General features: G+C 50.5%; 1 protein-coding gene across 1 annotated transcript in view; it reads left to right on the top strand.

Moving 5' to 3' along the window:
- Positions 1-5,869: 5,869 nt before the first annotated feature.
- LOC100444918 (adhesion G protein-coupled receptor E2) overlaps positions 5,870-26,708 on the top strand; it is a 31,700-nt gene continuing 10,861 nt past the window's right edge. The window contains 12 exon segments of the mRNA XM_054541353.2: positions 5,870-5,891; positions 8,303-8,353; positions 8,556-8,672; positions 9,954-9,979; positions 9,981-10,110; positions 15,689-15,820; positions 16,419-16,565; positions 16,995-17,141; positions 17,229-17,275; positions 17,402-17,479; positions 18,192-18,369; positions 26,564-26,671. Of these exon segments, the coding sequence (XP_054397328.2) occupies positions 5,870-5,891; positions 8,303-8,353; positions 8,556-8,672; positions 9,954-9,979; positions 9,981-10,110; positions 15,689-15,820; positions 16,419-16,565; positions 16,995-17,141; positions 17,229-17,275; positions 17,402-17,479; positions 18,192-18,369; positions 26,564-26,671 (1,183 nt within the window).

Genomic DNA, 26,708 nt, shown 5'->3' with positions numbered 1-26,708 from the left:
GGTTCAAGTGATTCTCTTGCTTCAGCCTCCCAAGTAGCTGGGATTACAGGCACCCACCACCACACCTGGCTAATTTTTGTACTTTTAATAGAGACGGAGTTTCACCATGTTGGCCAGGCTGGTCTTGAACTCCTGACCTCAGGTGTTCCACCCACCTCGGCCTCTCTGGGATTACAGGCATGAGCCACCGCGCCTCGCTGCCTTGATTATTTTTTAAAGTCTTCTTGTGTATGTTTGTATCCTGAAACCAAATATTTTATTATCTTTGTATCTCAGCTTTTTTGCAAGGTGGCCTTTTCCTATGGGGCTTTGGAGACTTTTTCAAGATTCTAGTATGGAATCTGTCATGCTGCAATTTAAGATTTTTTTCTCCTGACTTCACTCAGTTTTTAAATTTAAGAAAGGGGTGTGGCTAGGCATGGTGTTGTGCACCTGTAATCCCAGCATTTTGGGAGGCTGAGGTGGGCAGATCACTTGAGGGTCAGGAGATCGAGACCAGCCTGGCCAACATGGTGAAACCCCATTTCTACTAAAAAATTAGCTGGGCGTGGTGGTGTGTGCCTGTAATCGCAGCTTCTAGGGAGGCTGAGGCAGGAGAATTGCTTGAAGCCGGGAGGCGGAGGTTGCAGTGAGCCGAGATCTCACCACTGCACTCTAGCCTGGGTGACAGGGCAAGATTCCATCCCCCTCACAAAAAAAAAAAAAGTGAAAAGTTAGCCAGGCATGGCAACATGTCCCTGTAGTCCCAGCTACTTGGTAGGCTGAGGCAGGAGGATCACACGAGCCCAGGAGGTGCAGGCTGCCTGAAGCCATAATTGTGCCACTGTGCTCCAGCGTGGGCAACAGAGACCCTGTCTCTAAAATAATAATAATAAATTATGCTAATATAATTAATAATACCATTATTATTATTGGTTGGATAATCTTGGGTTGTTTCTTTTTTTTTTTTTTTTTTTTTTTTTGAAACGGAGTCTCGCTCTATCACCCAGGCTGCAGTGCAATGACGCGATCTCAGCTCGCTGCAACCTACATCTCCTGGGCTCAAGCAATTCTCCTGCCTCAGCCTCCCAAGCAGCTGGGATTACAGGCAATCTTGGGTTACTTCTTAGCTGAACAACCTGGGGCCAATGGCCCAAAACCCCCAGGTGCCAGTTCCCCTTTTGACAAATGAGGAACATGTTCGTGCCCCACATCATTGCAGAGGTTGTCCAGAAGGTGCAAAATAGGTCAGCGAGACTGAGACTTCCGGACAAAGAGAAGGCGGAGAAACATAGGCAGACACCCCAGCAGGGACCAGATCAGCAAGGCAGAAGGAGGCTTCCTTTAGCTGGGCGGCAGCGGAGTGGAGTGGCAGGAGTACTACTAATTTGCATGGTTTACCATATGGGGCCCCACTCAGCACAGCCCACTCTGTGCTGGTGCTCTGCAGAAAACAAGACAAAAGTCAGTCAGGGGGCTGACAGCCTAATGCGGCTCGAGGGCAGATGGTTGCAAGGGAAGAAGGAAGATGGTGAGAAGTATTGGAGACTCAAGAAAGCAGCTTGGTGGCTCACGCCTGTAATCCCAGTGCTTTAGGAGGCTGAGGTATGTGGATCATTTGAGGACAGGAGTTCAAGCCCAGCCTGGCCAACATGGTGAAACTCTGTCTCTACTAAAAATACAAAAAACTAGCTAGGCACGGTGGTTGCATGCCTGTAATCCCAGCTACTTGGGAGGCTGAGGCAGAAGAATCACTTGAACCTGGGAGCTTGCACTGAGCCGAGATCAAGCCACTGCACTCCAGCAGCATAGGTGACAGAGTGAGACTTCATCTGAAAAAAAAAAAAAAAAAGCCAAGAAGGGTTTCAGAGTGCTGAGGATGGGAGGAGTTTACATTTTGGATGAGGCAGGTAGGTCAAAAGATGTTTCAGCCAAAAACTGAAGAGAGAAGGGAGTGAACCCTGAGGTTATTCAGGGTAAGAGTGTTTCAGGGCCAGGCACAATGGCTCACGCCTGTAATCCCAGGACTTTGGGAGGCCGAGGCGGGTGGATCACAAGGTCAGGAGTTCAAGACCAGCCTGGCCAACATGGTGAAACCCTGTCTCCACTAAAAATACAAAAATTATGTAGATGCGATGGCAGGTGCCTATAATCCCAGCTACTCGGGAGGCTGAGGCAGGAGAATTGCTTGAACCCGGGAGGCAGAGATTGCAGTGAGACGAGATAGCACCACTGCACTCCAGCCTGGGTGACAGAGCAAGACTCCATCTCAGAAAAAAATAATAATTAATAATAATAATAATAATAATTGTAAAAGAATGTTTCAGGCCGGGCATTGTGGTTCACACCTGTAATCCCAGCACTTTTGGGATGCCAAGGCAGGCAGATCACTTACGGCCAGAAGTTCGAGACCAGCCTGACCAACATAGCGAAACTCTGTCTCTACTAAAAATACAAAAATTAGCCAGGCGTGGTGGCTTGCACCTGTAATTCCAGATACTTGGGAGGCTGAGGCAGGAGAATCTCTTGAACCCAGGAGTCAGAGGTTGCTGTGAGCTGAGATCACATCACCACACTCCAGCCTGGGTGACAGAGCGAGACTCTGTCTCAAAATAAATAAATGAATGAACAAATAAATAAAATAAAATAAAAATACAAAAATTAGCCAGGTGTGGTAGTGGGCACCTGTAGTCTGAGCTACTCTGGAGGCTGAGGCAGGAGAATCGCTTGAACCCGGGAGGTGGAGGTTGCAGTGAGTCGAGATGGCGCCATTGCACTCCAACCTGGGCAATACCAGAGTCTGTCTCTAAAATAAAGTAAAATTAAATTAAATTAAAAAGTGTCGATGATCACCATGAAGGGGTGTAGGGACAATCCCTGGCATCAGGAAGTGCCGCTGCCTCCCTGAGATTCTGCAGACGCCAGCTGTCTGACCTGCCCATCTGATCTGCAGAGAAGGGACGTTGAGCCCTGGGGTTTTAGCTGGGATTTCTGGCTTTCTGAGAAAAAAAAAAAAAAAGGCAAAATCCCTCCAGAGCTGGTCTGGCCCTCTCTCCTTCCAGCTTCTGCTGGTGTTCATTCCCCTCCCCCCACAGCCCAGGCCACCCCCACAGGAGCCCGGGACAGGAAGGGGTAAATTCTAGGACTGGGGATGTTTGATTACTCCCAGGACAATAGTTCTCTGACTTCAGTCATTAGTGACTTTTTTTCCCCATTGCTGCAATCTCCCCCTTTGAACAATTGAACTATATTTTCCTTAGCATTCATCACTTCTGCATCTTGAATTTATTCATGTAACAAGGAGACTTGATTTCGGCATCCTTATTGAAAAACCCTCCTCATTGTCCCAGATAGTAGGGAAGCCTAAAAATAAATATAAATATAAGGAACACAAAACCAAGTCCTTGAATTCTGGCTGGATACAGACGCCTGCTAAGCCTTAGGGTCACAGAGGCGCTAAAGACATGTTAGTGCCCAGTAGAGACTTTCCCCTGGGCTCATCGCAGGGACTCCAGGGCTGGGCTGCCCGCCTGTGGATCTGAGTCTCAGCTGGGTGAGTCACTTGTGCCTCAGTTTCCTCCTCTGTCAAATGGGAATGACAACATCACTGCAGATGTTTTAAGGAGTAAATGAGTTAAAATAGATTAAAAAAAAAAAAAACACTTAGGACCAGACCTGGAACAAATTAAGTGCTCCATAAATAATAGCATTTTCTTGGCAGCATAGCGAGATCTCATCTCTACAAAAAAAAAAAAAAAAAAACACTTAAGGAGAAAACTAGCCAGGCGTGATGGTGCACAGCTGTAGTCCCAGCTCCTCAGGAGGCTGAGGCAGGAGGATCCCTTGAGCCCTGAAGTTTGAGGCTGCAGTGAGCTGTGATGGTGCCACTGCACTCCAGCCTGGGTGACAGAGTAAGATCTCTTAAAAATATATATATAGCATTTTAAAAAATGATTAAGTAGCTCAAGGGACAAGCTAATCATATGATTTATCCAGAAAGGAAAGAACCCTCCTATCACATGATTCTCTGTTGATTAACAAAGTGCCCAGAGGCCTCCGAAATATAAGTTTTCCACAGGGGGAAACTGGCTTAGAAAGACCAGAAAAATCCAGGGGGGTCTGCTCTGTGCAGTGAAGCTTCTCTTCTTGGCACCTGCCTGGCATCGGAAAAGGGCCCCTTCTCCCTCCCTGGGCTATGTGGACACTGTAATGCCTCAGTTTTCTTTCTTTCTTTTTGTTTTTGACACAGGATCTCACTCTATCACCCAAGCTGGAGTGCAGTGGTACCATCATAGCTCACTGCAGCCTCAAACTCCCCAGCTCGGGTGATCCTCCCTGCCTCAGCCTCCTGAGTTGTAGTAGCTGGGACCACAGACGTCTGCCACCAAGCCCAGACAATTTTTTTTCTTTTTTAAGAAACAGAGATTTGCCATGTTGCCCAGGCTGGTCTCAAACTCCTGAGCTCAAGCGATCCTCCTGCCTCGGCCTCCCAGAGTGCTGGCATCACAGTTGTGGAGAAATAGGAGTGCTTTTACACTGTTGGTGGGAGTGTAAATTAGTTCAACCATTGTGGAAGATAGTGTGATGATTCCTCAAGGATCTAGAACTAGAAATACCATTTGACTCAGTGATCCCATTGCTGGGTATATACCCAAAGGATTATAAATCATGCTACTATAAAGACACATGCACATGTATGTTTATTGCAGCATTATTCACAATAGCAAAGACCTGGAATCAACCCAAATGTCCATCAGTGATAGACTGGATTAAGAAAATGTGGCACATATAAACCAGGGAATACTATGCAGCTATAAAAAAGGATGAGTTCATGTCCTTTGCAGGGACACGGATGAAGCTGAAAACCATCATTCTCAGCAAACTAACACAGAAACAGAAAACCAAACACCACATGTTCTCACTCATAGGTGGGAATTGAACAATGAGAACACTTGGACACAGGGTGGGGAATATCACACACTGGGGCCTGTCGGGAGGTGGGGGCCTGGGGGAGGGATAGCATTAGGAGAAATACCTAATGTAAATGACGAGTTGATGGGTGCAGCAAGCCAACATGGCACATGTATACCTATGTATCAAACTTGCTCGTTGTGCACATGTACCCTAGAACTTAAAGTCTAAAAAATTTAATTAATTAATTAATTAATTAAAAAAGAAAGAAAGAAACAGAGCTTCGCCATGTTGCCCAGGCTGGTCTCAAACTCCTGAGCTCAAGCGATCCTCCTGCCTCGGCCTCCCAGAGTGCTGGGATCACAGGTGTGAGCCCCTGTACCTGGCCTCAGTTTCCTCTTCTGGAAAACGGCAGGGGAAGATACTGCCAGCTGGGACGCAGGCTCTGCCAACTCTGGCATGCCAAAGCTCTGGGCACACGGCGAGCCCTACCAAAGTGGGAGCCCAGAGCTATTTCTGACAAGGTCCCTGCGTGCCTGCCCAGGGAAGAGCCAAGTGGCCCTGGGCGAGACCGCCCCGCCCAGCTGCCACACCTTCCCCTGCAGAGCAGCCAGCCTGGAACACACAGAGGCCAGAGGGTTGGTCAGAGCCACATGGTGGAAACGCCAGCAGAGGATTTTTTAAAATAGGTTGCACTTCATTCTTGCTGAGCGAGTGCACGTTTGTGTGTCTGTATGTGTGTGTGTGTGTGTGTGTATGCAGCGCCCCTGGGTCTGTGTTTTTATTGTACTTTCCAGCTGGCTTCCAGCCGCACCGCCAGTTCCGGGGAGGGCCCTGGGCCAGCGGCTGTCCGCCCCGCCTCCTTTATAAAGTCCTGGCCTCGGGACAGCCCGCACAGCTGCCCAGCCTGGGCTGACGGGACAGCCCTGACCCACTCACTCTTTCCCCTGCCGCTCCTGCCGGCAGCTCAGCTCGAACCATGGGAGGCCGCGTCTTTCTCGGTAAGTGCTTTGGGTCCCCGCTGGGGGGTGGGGAAGAAGCTCCAGCGGGACCCCTTGGATGCGTCTGAGAAACGGGAGGCGCCGCTGGTGGCTGTGGGGCCGGCGATGGAGGAAGCCACATGGTCAAGCAGGCACTCAAGGGCACACGGCGAGAGGGGCTGGTGGTGCTTGGGCACCCCCACACCCCGGCAGGAACTCCAGGGTGCTCTCGGAGCCTGCTACCCTGCCCGGAGGGATCCTCAAGCTTTCTACTGGAGCCAGTTTGGCATCTGTTCCCTAAGAGGGGAAACTGAGGCACGGGGGAAGGAAAGGGGCAAAAAGTGAGTGCTGGGACACCAGAGCCACTGCTCTTAATATAGCACATAGAAAGACATGGGCGGGGAGCGGGGAAAATAGAGGCCAGGACTTCTCCACTGCAGGGTACCCCCAGCTTCTCCCTCTCTTTCTCTCTCTCTGTCTCTCTTTCATTCTCTCTATCTCTCTAATCTCTGTTTTCTCTCTACCTCTGCCTCTTTGTCTCTCTCTCTCTGGTGAACAACAAGGAGATCCCTAGGTCCCCATCTCTAAAGCCCCTGGTGACCTGAGGAGGGTCCCCAGGACATGCCTTGGGAAGGGGAACTCCCTGAGCGCTGGGAACCGCAGCTCCACAAGCAACTCAACAGGCGGCCACAGCGTTTTCCTGTGGGAGGGGCGCCCGGGGTGAAATATCGCCACTGGGTTTCAGGACGGGCTGCCAGGGCTGGCGGCGGTTGTGGTGTGTGTGCACCTGTGTCCCTGAGGAAGCATGCGGGTCCAGGGCATCTTAGAGCCTGGGGGATCCAGCGCCATCATTTTTTTTTTTTTTTTCCCCCTGAGACGGAGTCTTGCTCTGTCGCCCAGGCTGGAGTGCAGTGGTGCGATCTCAGCTTGCTGCAACCTCCGCCTCCTGGGTTCAAGCGATTCTCCTGCCTCAATCTCCCAAGTAGTTGAGTAGCAGGAGTCCGGCACCACGCCCAGCTAATGTTTTGTATTTTTAGTAGAGACCGGGTTTCACCATATTGGGCAGGCTAGTCTCGAACTCCCGACCTCAGGTGATCTGCCCACCTGGGCCTGCCAAACTGCTGGGATTACAGACCTGAGCCACCATGCCTGCCCATGCCTTCATTTTTACCTGAAGAAATGAAGATGGCAGTAAATGCTCAGGCACACCAGACACCCTCCAAGTCAGAAGAGCGGCAGCTGGAGCTGAGACCCCCACCAGGCTCATGGCCCTTTCCTACTCCTCAGTTCCTTAAACCCCACCCCCAAGCCAAGCTAGGGAGGCTGAGGCAGGAGGATCACTTGAGGCCAGGAGTTCAAGATCAGCCTGGGCAACAGAGCAAGACTCTGTCTCTAAAATAATTTTTTTAATTATTTTTAATTTTTTTGGCCAGGTGTGATGGCTCATGCCTGTAATCCCAGCACTTTGAGAGGCCTAGGCAGGCAGATCACCTGAGGTTAGGAGTTCAAGACCAGCCTGGCCAACATGGTGAAACCCCATCTCTACTTAAAAAATACAAAAATTAGCTGGGTGTGGTGGCTCATGCCTGTAGTCCCTGCTACTCAGGAGGCTGAGGCAGGAGAACCACTTGAACCCAGGAGGTGGAGGTTGCAGTGAGCCAAAATTGCACCACTGCATTCCAGCCTGGGCAACAAAGGGAGACTCCATCTCAAAAAAATAATAAATAATAAAAATAAATAAATTATTTTAAAATTTTTGAGCTGGGAGCCGTGGCCCACACCTGTAATCCTAGCACTTTGGGAGGCCAAAGCCGGCAGTTCACCTGAGGTCAGGAGTTCAAGACCAGCCTGACCAATATGTTGAAACCCCATCTCTACTAAAAATACAAAAAATTAGCCAGGCATGGTGGTAGGTGCCTGTAGTCCCAGCTATTTGGGAGGTGAGGCAGGAGAATTGCTTGAACCCAGGAGGTAGAGATTGCAATTAGCCGAGATCGCACCATTGCACTTCAGCTGGGTGACAGAGCAAGACTCTGTCTCAAAAAAAAGAAAGAAAGAAAGAAAATTTAAAATATGGCGGTGCACACCTGTGGTCCCAGCTACTCGGGAGAGTGAGGCAGGGGGATCGCTTGAGCCTAGGAGCTGGAGGCTGCAGTGAGCTATAATCGTATCACTGCACCCCAGCCTGGGTGACCGAGCGAGACCCTGTGTCAAACAAAACAAAACAAAACCCACCCCCATGAGGACAGGGTGACAGACTCTCTGGCTTTGAGCATCCGAGTGGGATGTGACATCTGCTCAGTCTGTTTGAACGACGGGCAGGATCTGAGCCTGAGAGGGGTCAGCATCCTCCTCTCACAAAATGCATCGCCCTTACGCCCCCTTTCCCACCCTGGGATTCCCTCTGACCCCCTTTCCTTTCTCTGTTGCAGCATTCTGTGTCTGGCTGACGCTGTCGGGAGCTGAAACCCAGGACTCCAGGGGTGAGTCTGCTGGGGAGCAGAAAGCACAGTCCACAGCCAGAGCCTGGGGAGGGCCCTGGACCCCCGCCCAGTCCCCTTCAGCCCAGGGAAAGAGAGGCCTCCCCGCACGGGAAACTCAGCGCCCTGCCCCATCTCCCCCAGTGTCCCCTTTTTGTGTATCCCCTTGCCCCTCACCTTCTGACCGTGCTCCCTGCTCTTGCAGGCTGTGCCCAGTGGTGCCCTCAGAACTCCTCGTGTGTCAATGCCACCGCCTGTCGCTGCAATCCAGGGTTCAGCTCTTTTTCTGAGATCATCACCACCCCCACGGAGACTTGTGATGGTACAGAGGCTTGAGGGCAGCGCAGGGGACATCTGCAATTATGAGGCATTGCCCAGTGCCAGTAGGGGACAGAGGTTGTTGTGAGGCCACAGCCTTACCTTCCAGACTATCATCATGGCCAGAGAAAAGAGAAAGAGGGCAGGCGTGGTGGCTCACACCTGTAATCCCAGCACTTTGGGAGGCCAAGGTAGGTGGATCACCTGAGGTCAGGAGTTCGAGACCACCCTGGCCAACGTGGTGAAACCCCATCTCTATACTAAAAACAAACAAAAAAAATAGCCAGGTGTGGTGGTGGTCCCCTGTAATCCCAGCTACTCGGAAGGCTGAGGCAGGAGAATCGTTTGAACCTGGGAGATGGAGGTTGTGGTGAGCTGAGATCACACCATTGCACTCCAGCCTGGGCGACAAGAGCGAGACTCCATCTCAAAAAAAAAAAAAAAAAAAAAGACAGAAAGAGAGAAGGAGAGAAAGAAAAGAGAAGAAAAGAAAAAGAGAGAGAGGGAGGGAGGGAGGGGGGAAGGAAGGAAGGAAGGAGAAAGGAAAAAATATGAAGGGGGAGAAGTAAGAAGTGAATAGGCATGGCTTCCTGGAGAGAGAGAAGCTGGGTGCTCAGGAATCTGGAGTCTGTGCCTCAGTTTACCCTTAAGACTGGGAAGGGGGTACATTCTGGCCATGGGTTTTTTTTTTTTTTTTTTTTGAGATGGAGTCTCACTCTGTTGCCCAGGCTGGGGAGTGCAGTGGCCCAATCTCCGCTCACTGCAACCTCTATCTCCCAGGTTTAAGCAATTCTTCTGCCTCAGCCTCCCGAGTAGCTGGGATTACAGGCATACACCACCACACCCGGCTAGTTTTTGTATTTTTAGTACAGATGGGGTTTTGCCATGTTGGCCAGGCTGGTCTCGAACTCCCAACTGCTGGTGATCTGCCAGTCTCGGCCTCCCAAAGTGCTGGGATTACAGGTGTGAGCCACTGCAGCCGGCTGCCGTGGGGTTTAAAATTCTACAGAAAGACTGGGGATGGGGATGTGGAGCTTCCTATCCATCCTACACCTCAGCACGGTTCACTGTGTCCAAATCTAGGATGCCAGCCAGAGAACTGAGATCAAGCGTGGTCTTCAGGAATGACCTGCTCCAGCTGCAGCACAGCCTGTGCAGTGCAACTTGAGATTCTTTCCAAAAGATACTAAGCAGCAGGCCCCATGTTGGGGAGTCAGGACAGGGGTCTCTGCCCTGATGGAACTCACATCTTTGGGAGGTGACCCCCTGTCCTGTTGTGTTCCAGACATCAACGAGTGTGCAACACCGTCGAAAAGTGTCATTCGGAAAATTCTCAGACTGCAGGAACGCAGAGGGGAGCTACCACTGCGTGTGCAGGCCGGGGTATGAGCTTGCTTCTGGGGCAAAAACATTCAAGAATGAGAGCGAGAACATGTGTCAAGGTAAGAACCACCCCACATCCTCCATCACCACTGTCCATGAGGTTTGGGGTCACCAGAGCTGTTTCTGCAGCATCCAGGGAGCAGGTACCCAAGTATAGGTTCAGTTCCTGGAGTCTGAGATGAGACAGGTGTGCATGTACCTGTTTCACCAGCCCAGAGAGGCAGCGTGGTGTGAGGGCCAAGGGAAAACTCTGGGACCAGCTACCTGGGCCCAAATCCTGGCTTTGCAACCTGTTACCTAAAAGATATTATCAACATCACTACTGCTCTTAGAGCCTTGGTTTACCCATCTATAAAATGAGGATGATAATAATGGTGCCTACTCCTATGTCTTCTAGGAGGATCAAGGAAAGAATAGGTGCTTCTAACAGAGCCCAGCACACAGCAGGTGCTACAGTCATCTTCATTCTTTCAACATTATTATGCACTGTAATCCCAGCACTTTGGGAGGCCGAGGCAGGTGGATCACAGGGTCAGGAGATCGAGACTATCCTGGCCAACATGGTGAAACCCTGTCTCTACTAAAAGTACGAAAATTAGCCAGGTGCAGTGGTGGGTGCCTGTAATCCCAGCTACTCAGGAGGCTGAGGCAAGAGAATCACTTGAACCAGGGAGTCGGAGGTTTCAGTGAGCCGAGATCATGCCACTGCACTGCAGCCTGGCGACAGTGCAAGACTCCATCTAAAATAAATAAATAAATAAATAAGCGATGGATGCCTTTTAGGAGTTGTTCAGACAAGCTGGGCTCCTGTGGGGCCACACTCCTGGCTGGCACTCAGAAGAAATCTATTTCGACACAGCCTGCTTCATCCCTTGACATGGGATGTTGTTGTTGTTGTTGTTGTGACGGAGTCTCACTCTCGCCCAGGCTGGAGGGCAGTGGCATGATCTCGGCTCACTGCAAGCTCCGCCTCCCAGGTTCACACCATTCTCCCGCCTCAGCCTCCCAAGTAGCTGGGACTACAGGCACCCACTACAGTGCCCGGCTAATTTTTTTGTATTTTTAGTAGAGACAGGATTTCACCATGTTAGCCAGGATGGTCTCGATCTCCTGACCTCATGTGATCTGCCCACCTCAGCCTCCCAAAATGCTGGGATTACAGGCATGAGCCACCGCGCCCAGTCTTATCCCACACTGCGGCTCCAGCCCAGGAGAAGCCAGGCCCCCATGCATCACTCCTCTTTGCCTTCTTTCCAGTGGGAACTAGTTGGGTGGGGGAGGGAGCTTCAGGCATCTGCAAGGCGAGAAGGGAACCAGTAGCAGGTGGGCAGAGAAGACAGTACACAGAGTGGGAAGGGAAGGTGAGGAAAGGCAGGAAGTGAAGAGGCTGAGGCTGAGCCAAGGGTCCCAGGGGACATTAAGGGGGTTCAGCAGACCTGCCCTGCTGTAAAGAGAAAAAGTGGCAGTGCTCCTGGTCCCAGCCCTGTCCCTCCTGTCCTCCCTGCAGGCAGTAGAGCCTCCCTGGTGGGAGGAAAGTGAGGACAGAGCAGAGGTGTACGTTCTGAGGACATGCAGCTGCATAGAGCCCAGCAGGGGCGCTCCATATATAGTGCTGCTAGTTCACAGGGGTCCCCTGTGAACAGATGTTACGTTGCATGCACATGTCTTGACCAAAGGACAGAGCCTTCCTGTGAATTAGAAAAAGGACTCTCCAGGCCAGACATGGTGGCTCACGCCTATAATCCCAGCACTTTGGGAGGCTGAGGCGGGTGGATCACCTGTGGTCAGGAGTTCGAGACCAGCCTGACAAACATAGTGAAACCCCGTCTCTACTAAAAAATACAAAAGTTATCCGGGCATGGTGGTGGGCGCCTGTAATCCCAGTTACTCAGGACGCTGAGGCAAGAGAATCACCTGAACCCAGAGGCAGAGGTTGCAGTGGGCCAGGATCTCACTATTGCACTCCAGCCTGGGCGACAGAGCAAGACTCTGTCTCAAAAAAAAAAAAAAAGAAAAAGAAAAGAAAAAGAAAAAAAGAAACAGAAAGGCCTCTCCTCTCCAGGTAGACACAGCGCCATTTGGGGAATGGAGAGGTTTTCAGCCTCTGCTCACCCTCTTGGCTGGGTATCCATATGCAGTCAGCAACCTACACAACTGTACATGGTGATCATGGGTCCTTCTCAGTGAGAGCCTCTGTTTTAGTCCATTTTGTGTTGCTATAAAGGAATACATGAGGCTGGATCAGGTATAAAGAAAAGAAGCTTATTTGGCTCATGGTTCTGCAGGCCATATAAGACGCATGGCTCCAGCATCTGCTTCTGGCGAGGGCCTTAGGGAGCTTCCACTCTTGGCAGAAGGGAAAGCGAAGCTGGCATCCCATGGCAAGAGGAAGGAAGCAAGAGAGAAGGGAGGAGATACCAGGCTTTTTCCAACAAGCAGTTTTCATGGGAACTAACAAGGCGAGAACTCACTCATGACCCAAAGACAGCACCGAGATGTTCACGAGGGATCTGCACTCAGAACCCAAACACCTCCCACGAGGCTCCATCTCCAACACTAGGGATCACATTTCAACATGAGATTTGGAGGGGACAAATATCCAAACTGTATCACCACATGCACAGGTGGTGTTTGTAATTATTGAGGAGGTGTGTTGCCATGTTAGAAACAGGCCAGCACTGGCCGGGCGCAGTGGCTCATGCCTGTAATCCCAGCACTTTGGGAGGCCGAGGTGAGTGGATCACAAGGTCAGGAGATCGAGACCATCCTGGCTAACATGGTGAAACCCCGTCTCTACTAAAAATACAAAAAAATTAGCTGGGCGTGGTGGCGGGTGCCTGTAGTCCCAGCTACTCGGAGACTGAGGCAGGAGAATGGCGTGAACCCGGGAGGCGGAGCTTGCAGTAAGCCGAGATGGCGCCAAGGCACTCCGGCCTGGGCGACAGAGCAAGACTCCGTCTCCAAAAAAAAAGAAGAGGAGAGGAGAGGAGGGGAGGGGAGGGGAGGGGAGGAGAGGAGAGGAGAGGAGAGAGAAAAGAAAAGAGGCCAACACTGAGAGAGGGGGCTTAGTTGGTGGATAGGCAGAGACACAGATGAGCAGGAATGAAGTTGGAGAGGGCTCTCATGGACCCCATCAGCACAGAACAGGCTGCTAGTTCGGAGCAGGACCTGCCCCTTGAAGCCCCAGCTCAGGGAAGGGCTCGGTGGGGCCCTGTCTGCATCCCCCTCACCCCTCAGCATTGTTTTTTTTTTTGTCTACCTGGTGTCACAGGCCTCATAGGCAGGAGACCGGGGGCCACTCCCTCAGCTCCTTGCCCCACTTACTCCAGGCATCACAGGGCCGTCCCAAACACCTGGTCACCTGTCGCTATCCAAACTTCAAGGTTCAGAACCCTCCACAGAGGGTCACCTCCAAAAGCTCAGAACATCCCCCTGCCCATCTGGCATCTTATTTGTTTGTTTTGCTTTGCTTTGCTTTGTTTTGTTTTGTTTTGTTTTATTAGTAAAGATGGGGGTCTCACCATGTTGGCCAGGCTGGTCTCAAACTCCTGGCCTCAACTCCGCCCGTCTCAGCCTCCCAAAGTGCTGGGATTGCAGGCGAGAGCCACCATGTCTGACCTGGTATCTTATTTGTACAAAACAAAAAGGGGGCTGGCACTTAGGATATTTGATGAGCTCACTGCATGGTGCATTCTAGCGCAGTATCCACTCTCTCTGCTATCATCAGTGACTGCCAGGATGAGACAGTCTCCACACCAGCTCTGCTCACCTGGAACTCTCTCTGATCTGCCAGCTCATAATGGACCCAGGCACCCTGTCCAGAAATGAAGGAGGAGGGAGATTTGAAGGCAGGGGCACTGTCCCCAGTCGAACCTGCCACTGGCCAAAAACCCCACCGGGAGAAGATGCCTTATGGAGCCCTGACCTCTTTTTCTGCCACTCAGTCTCTGTCCCTTTCACTGAGCAAGACTGCTCTGACCCTTCCTGATAGTTTTGGTCCACCTGAGCGCACTGGAGGATGTTGTGGCTAAGGGTGGGCACAGTGACATTGACTCCCCAAACACACTTGGAGAGTTGAGTAAATGGAAGAGGCACTAGTGTGAACCCAATGGCAAGGGAGGTTAACATCAGGGCCATTGCTTCAAGCCCGATCCTCTCCCAGGAGGTCAACCCAGATCCCGTGGGGGTGGAACCATTCAGAAATAAGTCGTGTCCCTGGTGGAATGCCAAGAGATGAGATGACAGATACACCTCCATCTTTGCCCATCAGCACCTGTGCCCCTCTCCAACCACTAAACCTTCACCCAGGGCCAGTCTTGCTCAGCTATGGATTCTCACTACATCCTGCCATTTCCAAGACACCTTCCTGAGGATCAAAAAGGCACCTTCATAGCCCTGGGGCAACCCAGCTGTACGTCGGCCCCCACTGTCCACCCTGGCCTGGGACCCACTGTCCAGGTAGCCTTGACCTGTGCAGCACCAGCCTTATGCTCCCCTGGGGACTGGCTCAGGGACCAGTCTTGGTCCATGTGCCTGGAGCTGGGCTCTCAGAGCTAGTGTGGATGGGAGAGCACCATCCTGCTAGGGCCACCGGGATTCTGATAACTCAGCCAGTGAGCAGCTGTCCTGGGGAAATCAAGCCCACCAGAAGCAGATGCTGGAGCCATGCATCTTACACAGCCTGCAGAACCATGAGCCAAATAAACCTCTTTTCTTGCAATACAAAATGGACTAAACCAGAGGGTTCTCAGTGAGAAGGACCCATGACCACCATGTACAGTTGTGCAGGTTGCTGACTGCATATGGATGCCCAGCCAAGAGGGTGAGCAGAAGCTGAAAACCTGCCTACTCGCCATTCCTCAAATACGACTGTGACTACTTGAAGAGGAGAGGCCTTTTTCTAATTCACAGGAAGGCTCTGTCCTTTGGCCCAGGACTGCCACTGGGAACCAAGACAGGTCCTACCTGGGCAAGCAGCATGCCGCCTGCACTTGGTCCCAAGAAAATCCCACCCTGACCTTTGTCCTGAATCCTCAGGCTGGGACACAGGTGGCTGCGACATCCCTGCCCCAGCTGGGAGCTGCCCAGGGAGGCAGGGGAGAGGGAGAGGACTCGGATGCTTCCAGCCACATCTGGACAACAGAAGGCCTGGGCCAACATGCTCACCATGGGACGCCTCTGTGTGGATTAAAAAAGGGAGGAGATGGCCAGGCGTGGTGACTCACGCCTGCAATCCCAGCACTTTGGGAGGCCGAGGTGGGCTGATCATGAGGTCAGGAGATCAAGACCATCCTGGCTAACACGGTGAAACCCCGTCTAAAACTAAAAATACAAAACAATAGCCGGGCATGGTGGTGGGCACCTGTAGTCCCAGCTATTCAGGAGGCTGGGGCAGGAGAATGGCATGAACCCGGGAGGTGGAGGTTGCAGTGAGTTGAGATCACGCAATTGCACCACAGCCTGGGCGACAGAGTGAGACTCCGTCTCAAAAAAAAAAAAAGAAGGAAAGAAAGAAAAGAAAAGGGAGCAGACAGTGGTACCTTCCAGATGCTTCCATGCCAGGAAATGTGGCAGACCCTCAGCCCCGAAAGCTGCTCACAGCTACAGGCATCCTTCACCCTCTCCTTCCTCTTGCAGATGTGGACGAATGTCAGCAGAACCCAAGGCTCTGTAAAAGCTACGGCACCTGTGTCAACAGCCTCGGCAGCTACACGTGCCAGTGCCTACCTGGCTTCAGGCTCAAACCTGAGGACCCGAAGCTCTGCACAGGTAGAGGCCCCAGGAAGATGCTGTGAGGCTGGATGGGAGCTGGGGATGGAGCCCAGGCAGGTTCTGCAAAGCAGCCGAGGAGGAGGGAGAAGATCCCCAGGTTCCCACAAGGTCAAGGACCTGCTAAACCCCTGCCTAAGGATTCACCTCCCACGAAGGTCCCGCCACACGGCAGGGAGGCAGCAGGGCCTTCGGAGCTTGGAGTGCCCTTGTGGGCCCCCAGACCTCACCCCTTCCTCATCTGTCACGTGTGAGTGGAAGAAGATGTCACTTCCAGTTCTAAGAAGGGGAACCTCCACCATAGTGAGGGAGGGAGCAGATGAGAGAGATTTTAGTCAGAAAGTCCAGCTCCCATGACTCAGTTTCCCTTTTGGTTTCACATCCTATAAACTGGGGACCATGGTCCCTGCTGTGCCTATCTGGTAGGAAGACCATCATAAGATGCTTTGAAGGTGAAGTTGAAGGTCACCAAGTGGTGGCACGTGCAATAATGGTTTTCCGTCTGAGGCAATGAAAAGATAGGGAAGTGGGTGCAGTGAGTGGAGAGCAGGCCCGAGCTGGTCAGGGACAGGGTTTGACCATCTGGCTTTGTCCTCAGATGTGAATGAATGCACCTCTGGACAAAACCCGTGCCACAGCTCCACCCACTGCCTCAACAACATGGGCAGCTATCAGTGCCGCTGCCGCCCGGGCTGGCAACCGATTCCAGGGTCCCCCAATGGACCAAACAATACCATCTGTGAAGGTCGAGAGCTCAGATCCCACTTTCCCAGGCACCCACAAACATCTGATCACATGTTCAACGGCACCCACACAAACCAAGCAGAATGAGCGCTGGAGGCGCCCGGCTGTGCCAGGCGTTCATTCTTCTGAGGCTAGATGAGAAAAGAGCAGGGGTCCTCCGGAAGGAGCTGGGGTACTGAGTGGGGAGCCTCAGGGAGACCCCAGGCAACAGCTGATGATTCACTGGGAGGAAGGCGTTTCACTATATTCATAACCTGCACATCTGCACGGGGCCCACCTGCTGTGCCCAGGCCTCACCACGCTTCCGTAACCCAGCGTCCACCTCTCCAAGGGGCCACTAATGCTGGGAAGAACAAGCTGGGGGCACAGACAGGAGACAGGACCCTCTCCAGGCTGGGGCAGGGCCTGACCCCCTTCTTCCTGTCCTCAGATGTGGACGAGTGCAGCTCCAGGCAGCATCAGTGTGACAGCTCCACCGTCTGCTTCAACATCGTGGGTTCATACAGCTGCCGCTGCCGCCCAGGCTGGAAGCCCAAACATGGAATCCTGAATAACCAAAAGGACACTGTCTGTGAAGGTATGACCTGACCCTAGAAGCTCCCCACCCCCAACACACACACTGACACGCTCCCGCCTAATGAGCCGCTTGTCTTGTTCCCTACAGATATGACTTTCTCTACCTGGACCCTGCCCCCTGGAGTCCACAGCCAAGTGAGTGGCCCCCACAGGGACCAGGAAGCAGGAACTCCATCCACACAGCTTGTTGTATGCACCCTTTGCCCTGAGCTCCCCATTCACCTGAGGACTCCCTAACCCCCTCTTTTGTCCTCTCCCAAGAGCCTCTCCCGCTTCTTTGATAAAGTCCAGGATCTGGGCAGGGACTACAAGCCAGGCTTGGCCAATAGCTCCATCCAGGTAAGGGCAGGACCCAGGGCAAAGGGGCGGGGGAGGAAGGTGGCTGCATACCACAGAGGCCTGGGGCAGTTTGGGTCTGGGAGGGGACAGGCCCCAATGCAGTGGGTGCTGGTCTGACTCCTGGCATCTTTCAGGGCTGGTGGAAGCTATTGGACACCAAAGTGCACTTAATATCTTTCTTCTTGCTTTCCCTGGACTTTGGGTTTAGGTCAGCGTTGATATTGCAGAGAAGTGTTGGCCTCTGAGGGGCCATAACCAGGGTCAAGGATCACCTAGGGAATCCCATCCAATGTCTTTTTTTTTTTTTTTTAGACAGAGTCTCACTCTGTCGCCAGTCCAGAGTTTAGTGGCCCGATCTCAGCTCACTGCAATCTCTGCCTCCCGGGTTCAAGCAATTCTCCTCCCTCAGCCCTCTGAGTAGCTAGGATTACAGGCGCACACCACCACGCCCGGCTGATTTTTGTATTTTTAGTAGAGACGGGGTTTCACCATGTTGGCCAGGATGGTCTCGATCTCACCTTGTGACCCACCCACATCGGCCTCCCAGAGTGCTGGAATTACAGGCGTGAGCCACTGTGCCCAGCCGCCAATGCCATCTTTATCCCCCAGATAGACAGTCTCTAGGATCTGTTCCCTGGGGCTGAGCGGTTAGAGTCTTCATGCAGGCCCTCTGGCCCCATGGCTCACTAGGTCTGTGTCCACATCCCTCCAGAGCATCTTACAGGAGCTGGATGAGCTGCTGGAGGCCCCCGGGGACCTGGAGACCCTGCCCCACTTACAGCAGCACTGTGTGGCCAGTCACCTGCTGGATGGCGTAGAGGATGTCCTCAGAGGCCTGAGCAAGACCCTTCCCGATGGGCTCTTGAACTTCAGTTATCCTGCAGGCACAGGTACATCCCTGGGTCTGCCCCAGACTCCAGCTCTGCATGTTTTCTGTCTCCTTCCTTTCCCAGTCCCACCAGAGCCAAGTGACCACACCTGTATATCAGTGTTACTCTCATCGACAAACTAAAATAAAAGATTAAAAAGAAATACATACCAGTCTGGGTAAGACGGCAATACTCAATCTCTACAAAAAAAAAAAAAAATCTTTTAAATTAGACAGATGTGATGGCACACCGGTGGTCCCAGCTAGTTGGGAGGCTGAGATGAAAGGATCGCTTGAGCCCAGGAGGTTGAGTCTGCAGTGAACTATGATTGCATCACTGTACTCCAGCCTGGTTTACAGGGCAAGACCTCATCTCAAAAAAGAGAAGACGAAGAGGAGGAGGAGGAGGAGGAGAAGGAAGAGGAGGAGGAGGAGGGGAAGAGGAGGAGGAGGATAAAGAGGAAGAAAGAGAAGAAGAAAAAGGAGGAAGAGGGCAGGAGGGGGAGGACAGGAGCAGGACAGGAGGAGAGGAGGGGAGGAGGAAGAGGAGGAAAGAGGAGGGGAGGAGGAGGACAGGAGGAGGAGGAGAGAAGGAGGAGAGAAGGAGGAGGAGAGGAGGAAGAGGAGGAATGGAGAAAGAGAGGAGGAGGAGGAGAGGAGGAGGATAGGAGGAGGAGGAGAGGAGGAGGATAGGAGGAGGAGGAGAGAAGGAGGAGAGGAGGAGGAGAAGGAGGAGGAGAAGGAGGAGAGGAGGAGGAGGAGTGGAGGAGGAGAGGAGGAAGAGGGAAGGAGAAGAGGAGGGGGAGGAGACAAGGAGGAGGAGAGGAGGAGGAGGAGAGGGGGAGGAGGAAGAGGAGTGGAGGAGGAGAGGAGGGGAAGGAGAGGAGGAGGAGGAGAGGAGGAAGAGGGAAGGAGGAGGGGAGGAGGAGGAGACAAGGAGGAGGAGAGGAGGAGGCAGAGGAGAGGAGAAGGAGGACAGGATGAGGAGAGGAGGAAGAGAGGAGGAGAGGAGGAGGAAGAGAGGAAGAGAGGAGGAGGAGAAGAGAAGGAGAGGAGGAGGAGATGGGAGGAGGAGAGGGGGAGGAGGAGAGGGGAAGGAGATGGGAGGAGGAGAGTGGGAGGAAGAGAGGGGAAGGAGGAGGGGGGAGGAGGAGAGCAGGAGATGGAGTGGAGGAGGAGGAGAGGAGGAGGAGAGGAAGAGGAGGAGAAGAGGAGAAGGAGAGGAGGAGGAGAGGAGGAGAAGGGGGAGGAGGAGAGGGGGAGGAGGACGAGAGGAGCAGGAAGAGGAGAGGAGAAGGGAGGAAGAGGACAGGAGGAGGAGGAAAGGAGGAAGAGAGGAGGAGGAGAGGAAAAGAAGAGGAGGAGGAGGAGAGGAGGAAGAGAGGAGGAGGAGAGGAAGAGGAGAGGAAGAGGAGGAGAGGAGGAGGAGGGGGAGGAGAGGAGGAGGGGGAGGAGAGGAGGAGGAGGGGGAGGAGAGGAGGAGGAGGGGGAGGAGAGGAGAAGGAGGAGGAGGAGAGGAGGAGGAGAGGAGGAGGAGAGGAGGAGGAGAGGAGGAGGAGAGGAGGAGGAGAGGAGGAGGAGGGTAGGAAGAGGAGGAGAGAAGGAGGAAGAGGAGAAGAGGAGGAGAGGAAGAGGAGAGGAGGAGGAGGACAGGTGGAGGAGGAGGAGAGGAGTAGGTGGAGGAGGAGGAGGAGAAGGAGAGGAGGAGACGGAGGAGGAGAGGAGAAGGAGGAGGAGAGGAGGAGGAGCTGAGGAGGAGGAGGAGAGGAGGAGGAGAGGAGGAGAAGGAGAGGAGGAGAAGGAGGAGGAGAGGAGGAGAGGAGGAGGAGAGGAGGAGAAGGAGGAGGAGAGAAGTAGGAGGAGGAGAGGAGGAGAGAAGGAGGAGAGGAGGAGGAGATGAGGAGAGGAGGAGATGGAGAGGAGGAGGAGAGGACGAGGAGAGGAGGAGAGGAGGACGAGTAGGAGAGGAGGAGAAGGAGAGGAGGAAGAGGAGCAGAAGAGGAGGAGAGGAGGACAGGAGGAGGAGATGAGGAGGAGGTGGACAAGAGGAGGAGGAGGGGAGGAGGAGGGGAGGAGGAGGGGAGGAGGAGGGGAGGAGGAGGAGGGGAGGAGGAGAGGATGAGGAGGAGGAGGAGAGGATGAGGAGGAGGAGGAGAGGATGAGTGGAGGAGGAGTAGGAGTGGAGGAGGAGAGGACCAGGAGAGGAGGAGAGGAGGAAAAGCAGGAGAGGAGGAGGAGAGGAGGAAGAGGAGCAGAAGAGGAGGAGGAGAGGAGGAGGAGGTGGACAAGAGGAGAAGGAGGAGAGGAGAAGGAGGAGGAGAGGAGGAGGAGAGGAGGCTGAGGATAGGAGGAGGCGGAGGAAGATAGGAGGAGAAGAGGAGGAGGAGAGGAGAAAGCAGAGGAGAGGAGGAGGAGCACAGGAGGAGGAGGACAGGAGTAGAGGAAGAAGGAAGAATAGAAAGAAGGAAAGGAAAGGAAAAAGAAATGCATAAATAACATGCATTTTCATTGTAATATGAATTATCAGCAGTAAATAATTATGATGAAGAATTTAAAATAGCAAAATAGAAACCACTTCAAAAGAGAACAATTTATTTAATTTGGAATACTATAAATTAATATCATTTGATCTATAAGTATGATTTATTTTTTGTTTGTTTGTTTTTGTTTGTTTTGTTTGGTTTTGTTTTTTTGAGACGGAGTCTCACTCTGTCGCCCAGGCTGAAATGCAGTGGTGTGATCTCGGCTCACTGCAAGCTCCACCTTCCTGGTTCATGCCATTCTCCTGTATCAGCCTCCCAAGTAGCTGGGACTACAGGTGCCCACCACCACGCCCAGCTAATTTTTTGTATTTTTAGTAGAGATGAGGTTGCACCGTGTTAGCCAGGATGGTCTCTCGATCTCCTGACCTTGTGCGTGATCTGCTTGCCTCGGCTTCCCAAAGTGCTGGGATTACAGGCATGAGCCACCACGCCCGTCCTGCATAATAATTTTTAAAGCATGAATATGCATATAGCATTAATTTTATGGAGATAAAATTCACATAACATCAAGTTCACCACTTTAAAGTGTCTGTTTCATGTGAGGCGTGCCTGTAATGCCAGGAGCTCACGCCTGTAATCCTAGCACTTTGGGAGGCTGAAATGGGTGGATCACTTGAGGTCAGGAGTTCAAATCCAGCCTGGACAACATAGTGAAACCCCATCTCTACTGCAAATACAAAAATTAGCCAGGCGTGGTGGCGCACACCTGTAATCCTAGCTACTCAAGAGGCTGAGGCAGGAGAATCACTTGAGCCTGGGAGTCAGAGTTTGCAGTGAGCCGAGTTTGCACCACTGCACTCCAGCCTATGTGAGACAGAGTGCCACTCCATCTCAAACAAAAAAATTAAAATTAAAAATAAAAATAAAATAAGAAAAAAATTTAAAAGTGTGTGTTTCAGTAGGATCTAGTATATTCGGAAAGTTATAAAACCGTCACCTGTATTTCTAAAATGCTTGCATCAGCCCAAAAGTCAACACTGCACATGGTAAGCAACCATTCCTCATTCCTCCCTTCCTCCAACCCCTGGCAGCCACTAATCTGCTTTCTGTTTCCATGGATTTTCCTAATCAGGATATCTCACATAAATGGAATCATACAATATGTGACCATCTAGTCTAGCTCCTTTCACCTAGCATAATGGTTTTGAGGTTCATGCATGCCATAGCATTTATCAATATTTCATTCCTTTTCATGGCTGAATACTATTCTATTGTATGAATACATCACATTTTTTTTTTATCCATCCATCCATTGATGGACATTTGGGTTATTTCCACCTTTTGGCTGTTGACAAAAAGAGTCAAAACTCTGTAAAATCTTTGAAGAGATTTATTGTGAGCTAAATATGAATGTATGACTGACCATGGCCCATGACACAGCCCTCAGGAGCCCCTGAGAATATATGCCCAAGTGAAGTGGTGTTGTTGTCTGGGGTAATACCCGAGGTTCATTGTCTCATACCAAGAAAATTAAGGACACGGACACGCACCAGGAGTGAGTTTATGAATGGAGGTTTAATAGGAAAAAAAAGAGAACAACTCTCTCTCTTGTGAGAGAAAGGAATGCCCAAAAGGGACTTCCCACCCGTGCCAGAGTGCACCGGATTTTATAGACAAGCTTGAGGAGGCAGTGTCTGATTTACATAGGGCCCAAAGATTGGTTGGACCAGGTGTAACGTTTACATAAGGTGCAGGGAAGCTGGCTGCCCCACCCTAATCTTATTATGCAAATGGAGTCTTTGCCTGCTCCTTACTGTACACGTGATTGGCAAAGAGATGGGAAGATGGAGCTACCATTTTCAACATGCCTAGTCCCAGGTGGCCTTTTCCTATCGGCACAGCTGCCAGCATTCACCTGTGTAGGCTTCCAGCTTGCTTGCCTATGTCTGCAGCTCGATTTTACAGGCTGCTCTTTGTTAGAAAATAAAAAAAAATGATATAGGAGCTGATTTTCATTAAAAGGAAAGACTTACCCAGGACTTCCTTACCCACACTCTCTGCCTAAATAATTCCTTTTTAACTTCTATATCACAAGGTGGTCATGGCACAGCTTGTTGTTGTTGTTGTTGTTTTCTTTTGGAGACAGAGTCTCGCTCTGTCAACCAGGCTGGAGTGCAGTGGTGCGGTCTTGGCTCACTGTAGACTCCACCTCCCAGGTTCAAGGGATTCTCCTGCCTCAGCCTCCCAAGTAGCTAGGACTACAGGCGCCCACCACCACGCCCGGCTAATTATTTTGTGTGTTTTCAGTAGAGACAGGGTTTCATCATGTTAACCAGGATGGTCTTGATGTCCTGACCTTGTGATCCGCCTGCCTCGGCCTCCCAAAGTGCTGGGATTACAGGCGTGAGACACCACGCCTGGCCCCACAGCTTGGTTTTATACATTTTAGGGGGGCATGAGACATCAATCAAACATGTTTGAACCTGGGAGGGGGAGCTTGCAGTGAGCCGAGATCGTGCCACTGCACTCCAGCCTGGGCGACAGAGCGAGACTCCGTCTAAAAAAAAAAAATATATATATATATATATATAAAATTTATACTTTTTGTCTAACTGTATGTCTGTACGTGTTAACTCACCTCTCTTCATCCCAGTGATACAGGAGTGAAAAAGAAATTAGGCAGTTAGCAAGGGTCAGAAAGTCCTCAGTAAGGTTTCCCTTTTAATAAAAATCAGCCCCCAAATCATTTCTTTTCTAACAACGAGCAGCATGAAAATTCGAGCTACAGACATAGAAAAGCAAGCTGGAAGCTTGCATGGGTGAATGCCAGCAGCTGTGCCAATAGGAAAAGGTTACCTGAGGGCCCGGCATGTTCAACATGGGGGCTCCCTCTTCCCTTATCTTTGTCAACCACATGTACAGTACAGAAGCAGGCAATATGGAGCCAGCCAGGTAGAGAATCTATTTGCATAATAAAAGATTAGGCTGGGGCAGCCAGCTTCTTCACGCTGTATATAAATGGCTCACCTGTTGGGACCAATCTTTGAGCCTTATATAAATCGGACACCGCCTACCCAAGCTCATCTATAAAACTTTGTGCATTTCACCACGCAACCGGAAGACCCACTTGGGAGCCCCTGTCCCTCTGCAGGAGAGGGAGCTATTCTCTTTTTCTTTTCTTTTTTTTTTTTTTTTTTTGAGACGGAGTCTTGTTCTGTCTCCCAGACTGCAGTGCAGGGGCGCAATCTCGGCTCACTGCAAGCTCCACCTCCCGGGTTCATGCCATTCTCCTGCCTCAGCCTCCGGAGTAGCTGGGACCACAGGTGCCCACCACCACGCCTGGCTAATTTTTTTTTTAGTAGAGACGGGGTTTCACCATGTTATCCAGGATGGTCTCGATCTCTTGACCTCGTGATCCTCCCGCCTCGGCCTCCCAAAGTGCTGAGATTACAGCCGTGAGCCACTGCGCCCGGTCAGAGCTATTCTCTTTTTCTTTCGCCTATTAAATCTCCACTCTTAAACTAACTTCTTATGTGTCCACGTCCTCAATTTCCCTGGTGTGAAACAGTGAAACCTGGGTATTTACACCGCTTCACTAGTGAGATGATACCTCATTGTGGTTTTGATTTGCCCTTCCCTAATAACCAATGATGTTTAACATCTTTTCATGTGTTTGCTCACCATTTGCATGTCATTTTTGGAGAAATGTCTATTCAAATCCTTTGCCTATTTTTAATTGTGCTGTTTGTCTTTTGTTTGTCCAGTTGTAAGCATTCTTTATACATTCTGATAGTAGATCATCTGAGATAAATGATTTGCAAACTATTTTCTCCCATTCTGTAGACTGCCTTTTCATTTTCTTGTCTTTTCACTTTAATGAATAGATGTTTTAAATTTTGAAGACATTTATTTTATCTAATTTTTCTTTTGTTGCATGTGCAATTGGTGTCATATTTAAGAATTCATTGACCGGGGGCAGTGGCTCACGCCTGTAATCCCAGCACTTTGGAAGGCCGAGGCGGGCAGATCACCTGAGGTCAGGAGTTCGAGACCAGCCTGGCCAACAAGGCGAAACCCTGTCCTTACTAAAACTAAAAATAAAAAAAAATTAACCAGATGTGTTGGCACATGACTGTAATCCCAGCTACTCGGGAGGCTGAGGCAGGAGAATTGCTTGAACCTGGGACATGGAGGTTGCAGTGAGCTGAGATTGTGCTACTACACTCCAGCCTGAATAACAGAGCAAGACTCTGTCTCAAAAATAAAAATAAAAAAAGAATTCATTACCACATCCAAGACCAGGAAGATTTACCCCTGTTTCCTCCTAAGTCTTCTAGTTTTAGCTTCTAAGCTTAGGTCACTGGCTTATTTTGAGTTAATTTTTGTTGGTTGTGTGAGGTAGGATTACAACTTCCTTATTTTGCATATTACTACCCAGTAATCCCAGCACTATATGTTGAAGAGATTATTCTTTCCCCCATTGAATAGTCTTGGCACCCCTTGCTGAGAATCAACTGACCACAGATGGATGGGTTTATTCCTGGACTCTCAATTCTATTCTGTTATATTCTTATGCCAGTATTACTGTCAGTTTGTAGTAAGTTTTGAAGTCAGAAAGTGTGAATTCTCCAACCTTGTTGTTCTTCTTCAAGATTGTTTTTGGGTATTTGGATTCCTTACAACACCATATGAATTTTAAGATGAACTTTTCTTATTCTGCAAAGTAATAATAGGCTAAAATATTGATAGGGATTGCATTGAGTCTCTAGACCACTTTGGGGGAGTATTGTTATCTTAACAATAGAAAGTCTTCCAATCCATGAACATAGGATGTCTTTCCATTTAGAGAGGGCCTTTTATTTCTTTCAAACACTTTTGTAGGCCAGAAGCAGTGGCTCACGCCCAGCATTGTCAGAGGCCGCCAAGGTGGGCAAAATTGCTTGAGCCCAGGAGTTCAAGCCCAGCCTTGGAAACATACTGAAACACGATCTCCACAAACAATTTAAAAATTAGCTGGGTGTGGTAGTGAGCACCTGTAGTGCCAGCTACTTGGGAGGCTGAGGTGGAAGGATTGCTTGAGCCCAGGAGACTGCAGTGAGCTATGATCATGCCACTGCACTCTAGCCTGACCAACAGAGTGAGAATTTGTCTCAAAAAAAAAAAAATACTAAAAAACTTTCCTATAAGTCTTGAGTCTCCTTGGTAAAATGTATTCCTAATATTTTTGCTGAAAATTTTTGTGGCTATGTCCATAAGAAATATTGGTCTATAATTTTATTTTCTTGTGATGTCTTCATCTGGTTTTGTTATCAGAGCAATATCAGCCTCATAAAATTACTTAAATAGTGTTTCCTCCTCTTCCATATTTTTAAACAGGTAAAAGATTCATGTTCATTCTTTCTTAAGCTATTGGTAGAACTCACCAGTGAAGTCTTCTGGTCTGGGCTGTTAGTTTTGAGAGGGTTTGATTACTGATTTAATCTGCTATAGGTCTGTTCAGATCTTCTATTTCTTCTTGGGTTGGTTTCAGTGGTTTGTGTGTCACTAGGAATGTGTCCATTTCATCTAGGTTATCTACTTTGTAGACATACAGTTGCTCACACTATTCTTTTCTGATATTTTGTAACTTCAGACTATATATGTATATAGTATATATATTAAGTCATAGTATATCAACCACTGCAGGCACGATTCCTAACCTAACTCCCCTTATATAATTCCCACAACTCATAGAATTGTCCCTGGAGGTGCAGAAGCAAGTAGACAAGAATGTCACCTTGAGACAGAATCAGGCAATGATGCAGCTGGACTGGAATCTGGCACAGAAATCTGGTGACCCAGGTAATGGCTGAGATGGGGAGGTGGTCAGTGAAGCTTC

The sequence above is a fragment of the Pongo abelii genome, chromosome 20, assembly GCF_028885655.2.
Source record: "Pongo abelii isolate AG06213 chromosome 20, NHGRI_mPonAbe1-v2.0_pri, whole genome shotgun sequence".
In the NCBI taxonomy this organism is placed as follows: domain Eukaryota; kingdom Metazoa; phylum Chordata; class Mammalia; order Primates; family Hominidae; genus Pongo; species Pongo abelii.
The sequence above is the reverse complement of the archived record's forward strand: the minus strand, read 5'-3'. Positions and strand labels throughout refer to the sequence as shown.